General features: G+C 45.7%; 1 protein-coding gene across 5 annotated transcripts in view; it reads right to left on the reverse strand.

Annotated features, from left to right (window-relative positions):
* P4HA1 (prolyl 4-hydroxylase subunit alpha 1) overlaps positions 1–16634 on the reverse strand; it is a 574677-nt gene that overhangs the window by 185075 nt on the left and 372968 nt on the right. For all 5 annotated transcript variants that reach the window (XM_078643088.1, XM_078643087.1, XM_078643090.1 and 2 more), the window contains 2 exons: positions 6358–6597; positions 3575–3771 (listed from right to left, as the gene is read on the reverse strand). In XM_078643088.1, coding sequence (XP_078499214.1) covers positions 3575–3771; positions 6358–6597 — 437 coding nt within the window. The remainder of the gene's footprint in view (positions 1–3574; positions 3772–6357; positions 6598–16634) is intronic.

Raw genomic sequence — 16634 nt, forward strand, 5'->3', positions numbered from 1 at the left:
AATCAGCCTTGACCCTGTGCCTCATGGGAACAGTCCAGCCCGAAATGCCAAGCCATGTCTTTTCTGAACCGGAATCAAGCATCCTAGGACCGGTTTCTGGCTATCAGCGGTCTTCAGCCAGGATAGCTTGACTCCAGTGGTGTGGAGAGCATGGGACTCACGTCTGAGCATACCCATCCCACTCGGGGTGACAAATGCAAAACCAACAGTTGATGGACAGAATGCAGAACAATGTCATACATTCACCCCAGTACAGAGATCTGGGCCTAAATCCATCGTTTTTCTGCACTCCACACCATCCCAGTTCAGACATGGCCATATGCAAATCAGCCTTCACCCTGTGCCTCATGGGAACAGTCCAGCCCGAACTGCCAGCAAAATGGTGGTCCTGCCACGATTATTATACTACTTTACTAACTTACCGCTATTAGTACCACAAGCCGCGTTTAAACTGCTGGACACATTGCTAATTACCCTTATATGGAATTTTAAAGTTCCTGCTGAGCACTCAGATTGAAGATGTATAAATTCCGGGTCCAGTAAAAAGTCTTCAAACACTAGCAATTTTCTTCATGAAAGTTCTGTCCGTATTCGGGAGTATCAATGATGCATAAAAGTAGTATCAATCTTATGACAAATCAAAACGTGAATAAACGTGAGGTTGGTTCTTTTTATTTCCAAATATCAGCCAGTTCTGCAGCCTGGCTGATATTTGGAAATAAAAAGAACCAAGCAGGAACTTTAAAATTGTAATTTTCAGAGCATAGCTCATTGAATATTGGGGGAGTTTGGTAACCTCCCTCTCTTGCTTGGAGCAGCGAACGTAAATTGTTTAAAGTGTACCGTGGCCTTACTTTTTGCAGAGCGCCCTTTCAACCTGTTACCTAACTTTGAATTAATTACCCTTATATGGAGCAATGGCAGGCGACGTATAAGTCTGAAAAACTGCAAGTAGGTACAAGCATGGGTGGCCTGGGCGTTCCAGATTTACGGGCCTATTATTATGCATGCCAACTACAGTAGCTATCATATTGGACGGCGGGACGCAATTTACAGGACATTGGATACACAGAGGCGGACAGACAGTGGTGCATTATATGTCCTACTGTTGCCCGGGGAAAGACCCCCGAGAGACCTCCCCCCACTACTAAGCACAGCGCTCCGAAGCTGGAAGGCGGTGCTGCAGTACCCACAAGCACCCCCTGCATATGCAGGTAATATTCCATTGCTGGGGATTCCATTGGCGGGAGGCAGGCTCACGAAACGTAATTTGACACCCTGGTTGGATGCGGGGATTAGCACAGTAGCAGACCTCTTCGGAGGGGGGACACTGATGGACCAGGATACCTTTGTCAATGAAACTGGGGCCCGACGTGGTACTACTTCAATATATAAAACCACACTGGGCCCCGCAGAGGCAGGAACCCCCTACCAATGACTTGGTCAAGATGGTACATTACGTGGGTAGAGGCAGACACCTTATTAGGTGGCTATACACGGGCATCAGTTCACATACAAGAGTCACTCTGGATACTCTGCGGGCTGCATGGACAGAAGACATAGATAGGGACCTAACGGACACAGAATGGGCGAAGGTGCTGGAACATCCAAGGAAAACTTCGAGAAATGCGAAATTTAAATTCAGACTATGGTGCTGCACCGAGCTTACCTTACTTCACATAGACTAGATAGAATGTTCCCCCAAATGCAACATTACTGACCAAGATGCTTGTCAGAAGGGGCAAACCTACTTCACATGTTGTGGACTGTCTCCGAAAGTGCGGGGGTACTGGGACACTTTCAGGCAGAGAACAGGGGAAGCGGAAAACAGTGAAATACAAAACACAATAGAGGAGTGCATTCTAGGGCTGCATAAACGAGCGTCCAAGCATAAAGTACAGTATCGTTTCATAGACCTAGCGCTCATTTTAGCCATACGAAACATCACCATGCGATGGAAATCACGAAAACCTCCAGACATATTAACCTGCTGCGTTGGGGTAGTGCGGAGAGTGCTGCACTACACAGAGAAGAACTCAGGGGTTTATGGAAAACACCAATAGCGCTGGAGTGGGATGCTATGCTAGAGGCCATACAAACAATGGATAATGACTAGGAACCTGTATAAGTTGTACAGCTGAATGAGTAAAGCGATACCCATGCCTTGTAAACGGTGCATAAATAGCGATCTGATATACAAATGCATGACCATGTTATGAGCCTATGCTACTTGTCACAAGATACACATGTGGAAGAAGTACGCTTGAGACCGGGGTGATTCGGGAGGGGGTGTTGGAGACAAGTTTGTTGTAATAATGTGTTAACAAAGGATAAACAGCTGTGATAAAGCTCTTGTCGAGGAGACTATGGACTCTTATAGTATTATCAGAATGCAGTATTTATATTGCCATTGCAGAAAGTATATGCAATAGACATGTGTATGCTCATTGTAGAAAGATCGGCTGTAAAAGTTGTGTAACGAGACTGTATGATATATAAAAATTGAAAATCAATAAAAGTATGTTAAAAAAAAAAAAAGGATGGAGGGAGAGGAAGCCTTAGCCTTAGTGCATTCTACATCCCCAGAAAAGTGTAGAATTTTCAAGTATATATTAGGCCTGGACGGTAAATTCCGTTTGCGAAATTTGCGGAATTTGGGCAATTTCGCGTTCCGCGGAGAACGCAAAATTGCCCAAAAATCTGCGTTCTGAGACTTCGCAAAATTTTTTGCTTGCTCGGTTCTCAAATGCGTGTTCACGAGATATTTCCCCCCGAGCACGCAAACAGCAATTGCGAACAGTAAAAAAGCATCACGAACAAGCAATTCCGTGTAATTTCTGCGTGTTCGCGGAGATTTTTTACCGTTTCGCTGAGATTTGCATAACGCAATCACGCAAATTCCGCCCACCCCTAGTATATATACCACATTGAAATTAATCTCAATGAATAGTGAGCACGTTCAATTGAGTCTTTACAACTATCCTTGTGCCAGACACCACACATCAGTGACGTAGACCACTGTGGCCCACTGCAAGCTAAAAGCGATCTGTGGCAAGACAGTCTGCATCGGTGTTACAATACTGGATCGGTCAAGAAAAAATAAAAGGAGAGGAAAATAGCAGGCCATATTAGAATTATTTAAATTGTCTTTAAAACTAAACAGATAACTTTCATATAATTTGTCTTGAATACAAACCTACAGGTTTATGTCAAATACATGAGTTCTTCTCAAGGATTAGATGCTTAAAATTCTGTCCAAGATGATATATTGAAGCACAAACAATATAAATAGCATAATAGTGTTCTCATCCTCCACAAAGGATGAAGCACCTGGCTCTTTTTGCGTCCCTATACAGAAAATAATCTCTTCACTCATATATATGAGCTTGACTCACCTAAATTACCTATATTATGTAGAGCACTACTGGTCGTCTTACTCAGGTCCCAGCGCCTTGAAGAGCACTTTAAAAGACAATTGTAGAAGTCATCTAGCATAAATAGACTTTTAAAAATGAAATGTTGCAAGCAATATAACACGTGTGTCATACATTTCAGTAACTCATTCTACAATTACCATTTTAATTCCTTCGCTGCGGCACAGCATCTCGTACTTTCTTCGCTCTGGAAGGTAGTCGTCAGGGCGGCCCTTCTTCTTAGTTTTGCTGCTTTGCTCAGTCTCGCTGTCCGTAGCAGATAGATTGCTTTCTTTCTCTTTAGTCATGATGTACTGAAAGTACTTCAGATTACCGTTTGCTCTTTGATGTTCCGGTTCTTAAGCAAACCAAAGAAATAAACAATTTAAATATACCTCCTATCATTCTTAACATATAGATGTACACACTAGTACAATTTTACTATCCCTGCTCATAGCCGTTTTCAAGGAACACCAATACCAGTGACAGACATGCGAAACAATAACTAATTTAACGACTGGAAAACTTACATTTAAAGCATGGCTCGGTTCACAATGTATTTTTATCATAATACAGTGGAAGTTAATATCCTGGCAGTACAATATTAACATCTTTATAACATAGTAGAACCCCTCCTGTGTGCTGCTGAGGTTGATTTGTGGACTGGTTATTACAAAAAATGTTACACGGTCCTTCTCAGAAAATGTAGTCCTTGACACTGGTACTCCCTTCAATCACATTTTAACTGTATCTTTGCCTTTGGCCCTGAACGGGACTCATCTGCTTTTCATCTAGGTTTGCGTTATTCACATAGTTCACATGTACAGAGGTCTAAAAGCTGTAAATTCTTTTGGAACAATGGCCCTCCCTATAGTGCTTGAAAACAAGAGAGTAAAATTGCATATATCATACTTGTTAAATACATGAATAAATGGAATGCAATTGGGCATTAACTTGTACTAGTGCAGGAGATCAAATAAAAGGTGACAAATAGCAATATCCGGTTTATTATTCAGCCCCTGTCCTCTAACAGACGAGTCCCATCAAAGGGTAAATACATAAGGAATGGCTGGACATTGGCTAATAAACCGGTGGAACGCAGCCAGGTGTGACGGCAAAGGGCAACACTGGTACCAATTGCTCGCCCCATGGGATTGGTGATGTCCAAGCTACAAGAATTGTGAACTTGCCCACATCACAACCATCCTGTATGGCTTGGTTGCTGACAGGTTGTAGGTCATCTGGGACACCTGGGAGGACTTGAGCCACCGAATCCTAAAGAGCGTCAGTCTAGAGGCCCAAAAGGCTGCTGGCACTTACAGATGTTAGGGCCAACTTGTGGAAGAAATACCCTCTTAATAAAGGTTTCTACTCATTTAAACTCCTCATTGTTGGTGGTGGTGGTGGAGGGGGTGCGGAAGTAGCCGCAAAGGTATTGAGGTCTGTCTGACTTGTAAACGCCAGCACCACCAAGCTTTCAGAGGAGGGGTGCGGAGATAAAAATGCGGGGTCACCTGCGGCAGGATGTTGGCATCTCCCAGTTTGGCCCAAACCCACAAAAAGGTATCTATAAGGGCCTCATTGAAGGGCAAGAGTGGCTCAGTGGATGTTTGCCCTAGATGGAGCACTTCCGTTTAAACACTGGTTTTAACCCCTAAAGTAGGGAGATGAAAGCCAAGAACTTCAGTCGCCATATGCAAGACCATGGCATAATTTCAAAGTAGAACTTATTTAATAGTAATTCCTATTGACTGAGTTGAAGTACTTCTTTTCGCTATTTTGTTTGGAAGTCTGCCGCAGTACCAGTGGTTGGCCATAAGTGGTGCTGGACTTACTCCAAGGCTGGGCTGGAGAAATATTTAAGGCTGTAGTGACGCTTTTAAGGCTGTAGTGACTTTAGAAGCTAATTTTGTGAATTGCAATGTCTTAATGTTTTGTGGGTGTGTGTTTTATATGAGCAGGTCGCTCCCAAACCACTTCTTAAGATTTTTCTTTAACCCCATCCATTTTGAAAAACGTTTTCCTATTTTCTCCCACTCCCTTTGATATTCACTATATACTATACTATACTTGTGTGTGTGGCTATCAGCCAACGTGGTGATCTCCACACAGAGAAGATAGGGGAGGCAGAAGTGTAGATCACCTCCCATAGTTTTTGGAACTGCATTTTCTATTAAGTACACTAGTGGATTACTACTTAGTTTAGCTTGTGATTCAGGACCACTGGCTCTGCACGAGCAGGGTATTTTCTTATGTCATTCGAATGTATCCACTTTAAAATTTAGATCTAGTAGTTAAGTCTCATCTGAGAAGCCAATTAAGGGGGGAGGGGCAGTTTCTGCTGCTTATTAAAAGTTTCGAAGGCTTGCTAATAATTTAAAAATCTTTTAACAAATAAAAAATGTCTTTGTTTAAATACACATACTATTAACTACATCCAATCAAACAAAATGTAGAAAACGTTCCACAGGAAGGCTGTGTGAAAAGCAAAATAAACAGACCTTAAATGGCTAACAGATGCATTATTTTAGGTGGAATTGTATTTTAGGTGGAAAAGTGTTTACAGATTTAGGTATGGCACCATACCATTCTACCCACACTCGCTACACTAGAAATAATCTGAAACATAGGACAACTATGTATTTCTAATTTCTTTACTGTTATTAGTACCGCAGTGGAACCACTGAGCTCTGCTAATAGTGAGACAAATGTACTTAACACGCTGTCGCGTTGTTAGATTTTACGTCCCTCTTTGTTTCCAGGAAGCATTAATAATGGGTGAAGGTATTTGCCCAATGTAAATGTAGCCCAACGATCACTACCAGAACTGTATAGAAGTTTCAAGAACTCTCAAAAGCAAAACAATACCCAAACTATTAGCTTCTCCCCACTGGTTGCAACTTAAACTGAAGATATAGCTTGATCTCCAGAAACAGACACTCACCTAGTTGTAGGAGCCTTTTTGTAAGCATTAGTGCATTGTCCAAATCTCCTTGCTGGTAGACCGCATAACTTAGATAGTCCAAGATTGAAACTGCATCAACCGTGGACACCTCTCCTTCATCTAACTGCCGGAGAGCCTGCCCCATCCAAAGCTCTGTGTGATAATAATCGGCTTCGGAATAAGCAATTTTTCCAAGCTCAAAGCAGTCTTCAACAGTCAGAAAGGACTTGTGTTTCACTCCTGGGGAAAAAAAAGATGAAGAATTCAATTCAGAACGGTTTTAGCCAGCCATTAAGTGTTTCTGAAAATCATAATATTCCGTTTTGTATTTTCAAAGATTGTTCAGAGAGCTGGGTAACAACTACAATTTGAATCAGAATAGGGAATTACTTACAGTGAAGTTGGTCCTCCTAAACATGGGAAAAACAGCAGTAACTACAGGGCTCACTTACTTCTCTATACAAAGAATGTCAACTGTGTTTTCTGGGCTTAAACTCAAAACAACTGAAGTAGGTTTGGTTAGCTGCAGAAGACTGGCAGTTGCGATGCACCAAGTGTTTGCACTTTCCATGCTCTGGAAATTGGTTGGCTCTGAACAATTGACACTTTTTTGGTTCCATTCATCCAAATAATCTAAAGGGTCTTTTTACAATTCCAGTAGTTTAACAGACAAAATGCTTTTCAATATTCTGAGTAGTCATCCATTCCATGCCCTCTTTAAGACTATAATCGAAACAGAAAACACATCCTTTTTACACCTCAAACGTCTTTCATCTAGTAAGGTGTGCCCAAGACTTTTCTCTACCCTTTTCGAACAATTGGTCCTATAAGTCCTAAACAGACTTTTTCAAATACAGGATGAAATATTGAGTTTAGGGCGATCAAAGTTCTTGGATAATCTCATCCTTCACACCGTGTCCCACCTATAGTACAGTACAAAGCTAAGCTCCGCAGTCCGCCTTTACGGCGAAGAAGTAGTTGATAATAGTAAGCATCCGGTTTAAAGGCCATATGACAAGAGTCGTTCCCACAAGTAGTTGCACAGTACACCAGGCAACATGGTATACATGTTGCACATTATATTTCAAGATAAAACAACAAATGCAAAGCCTGCACACACTGCAGGGTGGTTAAAGAGTTGGTGGGGTCTCTTCCAATAGCAACAATGAAATACATTTTTGCATCTAAAGAGGTAGAGAAAAACATGGAGTACATAATGGTCAGGAGGAGTATTTTCAAAATAACTTATTTTAGCATTATTCTTAAAAGATGATGCGGGGCACAGATGGGTGTGCGCAGGTTGTGTGTATTTCTGCAGAGAAAGGTTCATTTTATTCTCTTTGGGTGGTAAGCAGTCCTCCACCTCAACAAAGGACCTGTTCAATCTAGTTGTATGGACCTAAAAGTGGAGAAAAAGGTGAGGAAAAGTTGATAGAGCCTCACAGGAGTAACAACATGGGAGGTTACAGGCTGGTACTCACCTATGTCCTCAGATTCTCATCATTAGCACCTGACAACTTGAAAAACAAATAGATAGTGAGGAGAAAAAGAAAACCAAAAATGTGTTCTATGTGCTACATTTGACCCTATAAGGAGTAGGAGGATCTAGCATAGAAACCCGGAGCACCTTAGTTCAACAAGCATTGGAAATGCAATAGGTCTCGCATTAGAAAAGTTGGAGTTATTGGTCTTGTAAATGACATTTTATTTATTTGTTGGTTTTTAAAATTGCTAAATTGATGGCTTTGTCATTTACAATGCCAATAGTTATAACTTTCGCGAATGTGACACCTATAGCATTTGGAATGCAACATGTGTTGTATTTACGTGACTTAGATGGCAGCTCTGGTCGTTAGGCCACATCTCTAGAGAGCAGGAGAGTGCAGCAGCGGAGAGAAGCACAGCAATGCAATAGGTCTCGCATTAGGAAAGTTTGAGCTATTGGTATTGTAAAGGACACATTTTTTATTTATGTGCTTGTTTTGAAAATAGCTAAATTAATAGCTTTGTTATTTACAATGCCAATAGTTTTATCTTTCGCAAATGTGACACCTATTGTAACACAATATGTGTTGTGAGGGTGAGTGAGGGTGAGGGGTTGAGGGTGAGTGAGGGTGAGGGGTTGAGGGTGAGTGAGGGTGAGGGGTTGAGGGTGAGGGGTTGAGGGTGAGTGAGGGTGAGGGGTTGAGGGTGAGTGAGGGTGAGGGGTTGAGGGTGGGTGAGGGTGAGGGTTTGAGGGTGAGTGAGGGTGAGGGTGGGTGAGGGGTTGAGGGTGAGTGAGGGCGAGGGTGAGTGAGGGTGAGGGGTTGAGGGTGGGTGAGTGAGGGTGAGGTGAGAGGGTGAGGGGTTGAGGGTGAGGGGTTGAGGGGGAGTGAGGGTGAGTGAGGGTGAGGGTGAGTGAGGGTGAGTGAGAGTGAGGGTGAGTGAGGGTGAGGGGTTGAGGGTGAGTGAGGGTGAGTGAGGGTGAGGGGTTGAGGGTGAGTGAGGGTGAGGGGTTGAGGGTGAGTGAGGGTGAGGGGTTGAGGGTGAGTGAGGGTGAGGGGTTGAGGGTGAGTGAGGGTGAGGGTGAGGGGTTGAGGGTGAGTGAGGGTGAGGGGTTGAGGGTGGGTGAGGGGTTGAGGGTGAGGGGTTGGGGTGAGTGAGGGTGAGGGTGAGGGTTTGAGGGTGAGTGAGGGTGAGGGTGGGTGAGGGGTTGAGGGTGGGTGAGTGAGGGTGAGGTGAGTGAGGGTGAGGGGTTGAGGGTGAGGGGTTGAGGGTGAGTGAGGGTGAGGGGTTGAGGGTGAGTGAGGGTGAGGGTGAGTGAGGGTGGGTGAGGGTGGGTGAGTGAGGGTGAGTGAGGGTGGGTGAGGGTGGGTGAGGGTGAGTGAGGAGGAGTGAGGATGAGTGAGGGTGAGTGAGGGTGAGGGTGAGTGAGGGTGGGTGAGGGTGAGTGAGGGGGAGTGAGGGTGAGGGGTTGAGGGTGAGTGAGGGTGAGGGGTTGGGGGTGAGTGAGGGTGAGGGTGAGGGGTTGAGGGTGAGGGTGAGTGAGGGTGAGGGGTTGAGGGTGAGTGAGGGTGAGGGGTTGTGGGTGAGTGAGGGTGAGGGGTTGAGGGAGGGTGAGGGTGAGTGAGGGTGAGGGGTTGAGGGTGGGTGAGGGGTTGAGGGTGGGTGAGGGTGAGGGTGAGGGGTTGAGGGTGAGTGAGGGTGAGGGGTTGAGGGAGGGTGAGGGGTTGAGGGAGGGTGAGGGGTTGAGGGAGGGTGAGGGTGAGTGAGGGTGAGGGGTTGAGGGTGGGTGAGGGGTTGAGGGTGGGTGAGGGGTAGAGGGTGAGGGGTTGAGGGTGGGTGAGGTGTTGAGGGTGGGTGAGGGTGAGGGTGAGTGAGGGTGAGGGGTTGAGGGTGAGTGAGGGTGAGGGGTTGAGGGTGAGTGAGGGTGAGGGGTTGAGGGTGAGTGAGGGTGAGGGGTTGAGGGTGAGTGAGGGTGAGGGGTTGAGGGTGAGTGAGGGTGAGGGGTTGAGGGTGAGTGAGGTGGGTGAGGGGTTGAGGGTGGGGGTGAGTGAGGGTGAGGGAGGGTGAGTGAGGGTGAGGGGTTGAGGGTGAGTGAGGGTGAGTGAGGGTGAGTGAGGGTGAGGGGTTGAGGGTGAGTGAGCGTGAGGGGTTGAGGGTGAGTGAGGGTGAGTGAGGGTGAGGGGTTGAGGGTGAGGGTGAGTGAGGGTGAGGGGTTGAGGGTGAGTGAGGGTGAGTGAGGGTGAGGGGTCGAGGGTGAGGGGTCGAGGGTGAGGGGTCGAGGGTGAGGGGTCGAGGGTGAGGGGTCGAATGTGAGGGGTCGAGGGTGAGGGGTTGAGGGTGAGGGGTTGAGGGTGAGGGGGTGAGGGTGAGGGGTTGAGGGTGAGGGGTCGAGGGTGAGGGGTCGAGGGTGAGGGGTCGAGGGTGAGGGGTCGAGGAGTTGAGGGTGAGTGAGGGTGAGGGTGAGAGGGGTTGAGGGTGAGGGGTTGAGGGTGAGGGGTTGAGGGTGAGGGGTTGAGGTTGAGGGGTTGAGGGTGAGTGAGGGGGTGAGGGGTTGAGGGTGAGTGAGGGTGAGGGTGGGTGAGGGTGAGTGAGGGTGAGTTTATCCACTGCAAAATCTACACATTTAACAACAAGCACAACCTGTTTTTATTGACATTAGTATATTGGAATATAAATTGAAAGCCTAAAATTTTAGCAGAGCCATTCACGACATTTACTCTGAAATTAAAGGTAGAAAATTAGCAGTGGTACAATATGAAAAATTATATTTCTTCAAATCTGCTATAATCTGAATTTTAGCGAACTAAATGCTGGCATATTTTAAGCCCTGCCATAAGAAAACTGGCCTAAGATTATCGTGTTCATAAACGGAGCCCCTGAACACACAGCGCGTGAATATTCAAAGATTTGACGCAAATTAAGCCTTGGTATATCTAAAATCCTGTATCATCACAAAGATACAAAAAACGCTGACTTAATAGGACCCTGGCATAGCCAGAGAAGCTATCAGAGCTCTAATACGATCTCTTCCGTGATCAGTCACTTCACTGCATTCTCTAAATATGGCAAGTTAAGCTTTTTTAAATCGGACAAGTCGATTTCTCAAAAAACTACCTAACTGGACAAGTAGATTTGATAAAATTGCATCCTCTTGACCCAAGTCAGGAGTCTCCTCAGACAGGTAAATAGAGATGCAGTGTCAACATGCACAGAATCACTAAAGGTAGCACTGCTGCCAATGAGAAAGCTCAACGCCACCTTGCAGGTTAGACACAAACGAATTCCAGATTCGAGTAGCAAGTAGTTTAAATCCAAACACTGCTGTACTGTTCAGTCTATGTCCTTGACCAAGATAGAGCCAGGTGACACCAGGATCTTAGCCGCACAAAACTACAGCTTGTGGGCTCAGTACAATGCGCAAGGAAATGAACTACAGTTCGCAAAACCGTGCCCAGTACTGCAGAGACAGCTGGAAGCACGGGTGCTGACAGGTGCGTTTAAGTGTGTAGGGGAGCGAGGGTTGCACTTGTGACGTCTGCCATGTCAAAGGCCTAAGGTACATCATGCTACATATGTTAACAGAATAATGTACCTCTTGTGAACATGTTTTATTTACGGTGCTGTGCTCCCCAGGTAGGTCTACAGAAACGAACATCTAGATGAATATTGAACTGCGTGTGTAAAGCTTGTGCTGCGCTTGTGCCAAGTAAGGCCTTTGCTGTTTGAGGGCAAGGATTGGAAGGTGTGTGAATGCATGTATATGTGCAAAGCCTGTGCTGTGATCGGTTTGTTGATTAAGTTTGCACTTGCTGGTGTGCGCAGGTACAGTTGTGCTGTGATTCGAGGATAACGTTTGCGATGTGTGCCGTTACAGCACAGTCTGCTTGCTGCAACGTGTGCATGTAGAGCCTGTGCTGTCACGGTGTGTTTGAAGCCTGTGGTGTTAGATGTTTCACGTTAAGTTTGTGTTGCGGGCAGCTGTCAAATACAACCAACACACGCTTACACAGACGCTGCCTGTGCAGTCTGGGAAGCAGGAACAGCTGCAGGCCCTGTTGCATTGGCTTTGTGTTTAGCACAGGAAAGGCGTGCACTGTGACTCTTAACACAAGCATCCCTCGTATGCTGGACATTAATGCACATAAGTGTAAGCCGAGCAAGAAAGCACCGCCACCAGCGCCTTCTCCGTTGCTAGGTGCCACCTCGCGCTGCGGATACCCTTGCTAATACTCACCAAGCGCCACACTCCGAATCAAACATGAGGAAACGCAGGCAATCTAATGTCCACGCATAACAAAACAAGGAGAAACACGAGAGACGGCCTGCGGCCGTCAAAGTGAAAGTGGGGGAGGAGAAATGCGACACGGCGGGAGGGGGCAGAGCGGGGAGAGCTGCATGAGGGTGTGAAGCGGCAGGGGCCTTTGAAGTGAAGCTAAGCTTCACTTCAAAGGTATGGGAGGAGTGTGGCTTTGGGAACAGATGGCGATTTGATGATGTGCACGCGCATTTTAGGTCAATGCGCTTGCGCATTGACCTAAAAGCGCACGGGCACAGCACCAAATCGCCACAGTTAGTTAAACTTTGTTTAAAGCCCTATAGTCTCGCTTCTCTCAATGCGCATGCGCATTGATAGGTCACGAGACCTAAAAACGAGCTAGACACACCGGCTACACTATTTTATTCCTTGCTGTGTGTCTGCTCAATTAAAACAGGTTGTACTAGATGGAACAGGTCCTTTGTTGAGGTGAAGTTAGTGAGTGGGGGGGGGGGGGGGGGGGGGGTCGACCTGTTCTTTTTTACCCCCTTGGCTCCCAGTTGTGGATAATGGCTGGTAAGCAGAACAATTGCTTTTGAGATTCCGACTTCTACTTCAAGGATAGGTAGCAATGGCAGATCGTTCTTGGGAATTAATAGGGCTAGCCAGGTCTATCTTTGAGTTTGCAACTCGTGTGTTGTAGTGGGGCATTGAGGACGGTGTTACAGATTTATCAGGAGACTGGTATAAACCTGGACAGTTGTTCTAATGTACTGCCGTGGATTGATACATCAGAAAATGCCCCGGCAGGAAGAAGATTGGACCATCATTGGCAAATCAAGTCTTGTGAGAGATGAATAGGGTGAACAGAAAAAATAAACACCAATACGGTTTTCTACTAGTGACTAAGTCATTACATGTAGCAGAAAAGGAAACAAGCATTTCCAATGCAACAGGTCTCGCATTTGCGAGAGTTTAAGCTTTTGGCATTTTAAATGACAATGTCTATTATTTATCTCCTTTGATAATTAACAGATAACGAAAAGACATTGTCATTTACAATGCCAATCGCTCAAACTCTTGTAAATGCGAGACCTATTTCATTCCAAAGAAGCAGCCGCCTTTCACACAGGCTGCTTGGAGAGTGAAAGCGTGCAAGCGCGCTGAATGTTGCATGAAAGCATGTCATGCCTGCCATTAAAACTCCTTAAAGAAAATAGTGCTTACAGACTAAGTAAAACATACCGTGAGACAACGGAATGACCAGTACTCATGGGAGGTTACAAATGAAGAAAAGGCTAAGGAGGGACTAACAAGCCTATTTACAAAGGACAATGGCACAAACCAATTACAAATATGAGAGAAGAGTGGGTGGGGCTTCAAGTCCATACGCTAATACAGCATGCCTTGCAGAGCAGCGCATGCGCTGCCCAGGCTCGACCTAAAAACTAGACTAACTAGAGGCCTTGCATATTAGCAGGCAAAGCACAGTTGAAGCTGCTCGACTTATCACTAATAAAACAACAAAGTGGGTTATGCTGTCAGAAGAGGGCACATCCCCATCAACAAAACTACTGAAGTGGACTACTCTACAAATAAAGACTCTTACCATAGAGGTCTTTATTTTGAGAAGATGCAGAAAGGCGCATTATCTTTGTTGGCGGAGCATTGAAGTTTGCCCAGGATACAGCCTACAGCTGCTTGATGGAACAGAAACCTGAATGCCTCTGATGAAATTAAAATAATCTTAGAGGTCTAACACACTAAATCATAAGCAACAAACAGGCATTATGTTTGATATGAAGGGTCCCCAAATAATCAGATAATTCAAGGCAAACAAACGTAACAGGAATACCTCTGAAAATGGCATATCTTAAGCAAAGGATTTCAAAAGCATTTCCAAATATTATTACAGATAAAATAAACTGTTCGCAGGAATCCACTATATAAGAACACTAAAACAAGCATTGGCAAAGCCATTGGTCTCGGCAATGGAAGAGCTATTGTCTTTGACAATTTCAATGTCTTTTAGCCATATTGTATAGCAGCATTTTAGCAAGGCTGAAAGTCATGGAAAAAAGCACAATGACACGGCCAGCGCTGGCATTGTCACAAAGCTTTTCTGGCTAGCAGGAAGGGCAAGCAACGCAACACAGGTGGGGTTGGAGAGGTGGTAAAATAAATGCTAGGACGCAGCCAGCAGTCTATATGTCATAGCACTTAGTTTTGTTATGGTGGATGGGAAAACAGCAGTGAGGAGAAACGCATACAAAATGGCTGGGCAGGAAGAAGACTACAAAAGCGGGCAGACGGGCAGGGGAAAAGTCAAACACAAACGAGGGCGGATGGGAATTAGATGAGGGGGAGTGAGGGGGTGGAGAAAAAACGGGTGGGGGCAGGGAGTGGGAGAAAAAAGAAGCAACACGGATGGGGGCAGGGTGGAAGGGAAAAGAAGCAACATGTATGGGAATATGGGAGACTGCCTAAAAACACAAGCTCTCATTTGAAGTGCTTGAACACAAAAAAACAGTATCTTCAAAAACGAGAGCAGTGGAAGGACACAAGTACTTGGTCCATGCCCAGGCAGGGTCAAACACAAGAAGAGGACATGACGCAGACATGCCATGACAAACGGGAACAAACCAAATGAGAGCACAACCGAAGAGAACCAATGGTAAGGTATGGGTGGGTTGTAAGCACACTTTGTGTGTTAAATTGTTTGTTACTCTGCTCCTGGCTTGCATTTCATTAATCTAATATGAATAAAAGGCTGAGTGGACCTGACAAGATCCAAACCTATGCCCAATGAATGTCAAACATTGCTCCCTGCAGTCAATTTCTCAGTTCTCAGAGCCACCAGATCCAGCTGTGGTGTAGCATAGCAGCAGTTCTTGCAGCTAAGGAGAGAGCCTGTGATTTACTAATGGTTTGTTAATGGAGAAGAGTCAAGTGTTTGTCGTAGCATGAAAGCAAGTACACTTGGACAGATTCTTTTCCACCTTTATATTCCTTGTTATCCAGCCACTAATTGCTTTGGTTTCTGGAAAATCCAATTTGACACCATAAGCTATTAACCTTTTACTTTAAAAGACTGTAACCTTAAAAGGGAGGTGAATCATTGACCTTTTGCTTGAGAGGCAGAGACTTTAAACAGAAGGCAAATAGTCATGCTCATCAAGACCCTTACCTAGGCGGTCTGTCTTTTGGAACTGCAGAAAGCCAGTCTTAGCAAATGTTAGGAGTCACATGGAACTATCCAAAAAAGGCGTGGTTACTCCAGTATTAGTCAATGATAATAGTAAGTACTGCAAAGTAATATGGAATTTAAGATTAAGTGTGCCTATGGAGACATATTTGCCATAAAGAACAGCCTTCATTAAATTGCTTCATGACAGAGGACTTTATTGCAAAGTGCTTATTGTATTTGATTAACTATCATTTTGATGCCAGTCTCTTACAGATGTACACAAACCCCTGTTCATGAAAACAAGTATGGAGTTAGCAGTGTGGCTCAGTCATATGTCAAGACAACTAAGCAGATCAATCAGGGTTTGTGAAGTGCGACTACTTACCCCGCAAGGGTCACAAGGCGCGTGGGGGCTGCAGGTCTGGATGGGATCGGAGGTTCCGTCGAAGAGCCAGGTCTTGACATCCTTCCTGAATTGGGTCAGCGACGAGGATAGCCTGAGTTCCAGGTTTTGGCGTCGAGTTAGCAGGATCTTCCTCTGGTCCTGGTCTTGCATATCCTAGGGACGGTGGCAAGGGCCAGTTCGGCGGAGCAGATGAGTCTGGTGGGTACGAGGAATGAGGGGCGGTATTTCAGGTATGCTGGTTCGTTGTAGTTGGGCTATGGTGGCATGTGTGAAGCGCTTGAAGGGACTCTTGTTGACTGAGAGCCAGTGGAGTCCTCGCAGGTGTTTTAAGATGTGGCTGCAGTGGGGGATGTTGAGGACCAGTCTGGCTGACGGAGTTCTGAACGTTCTGTAGTCCCCTGGTGAGCTTTTAGGAAACAACTACATAGAGAGCGTTGCCGTAGTCGAGGCTACTGCTGATGAGTGCATGGGTGGGTGACCGTCTTTCTAGCCCCAGTGGGGATCCAGCTGAATGATGAGGAGACTGTATTGATCTGGTGGTTCATCGTAAGCAAGGAGTCAAGTATAAGGCCAAGGTTTTGTGCGTGATACGTGGGTGTAGTTCCTAATGCGGTGGGCCACCAAAAGTCTTCCCAAGAAGAGGTGTTGGACCCCAGGAAGAGGGCTTCGGTCTTGTCAGAGTTGAGCTTGGGACAGCTGTCTCTCATGCAGGTAGTGACAGCCTTTATCCCGTTGTGGAAGTTGTTTCTGGCGATTGTGGGCTCGTTGGTGAGGGAGAGGATCAGCTGGGTGACGTCGGCGTAGGAGACTATTCAGAGCCGGTGGTTTCTACCTTTGGCTGCGAGCGGGGCCATGTTGACGTTGAAGAGAGTGGGGCTCAGGGAGGAGCCCTGGGGGACTCTGAAGCCGACTCCGCAGCCGATCTCGATGGGTTCTGAGAGAAA

The sequence above is a fragment of the Lissotriton helveticus genome, chromosome 5_1 (genome assembly GCF_964261635.1).
Source record: "Lissotriton helveticus chromosome 5_1, aLisHel1.1, whole genome shotgun sequence".
Taxonomy (NCBI): Eukaryota; Metazoa; Chordata; class Amphibia; order Caudata; family Salamandridae; genus Lissotriton; species Lissotriton helveticus.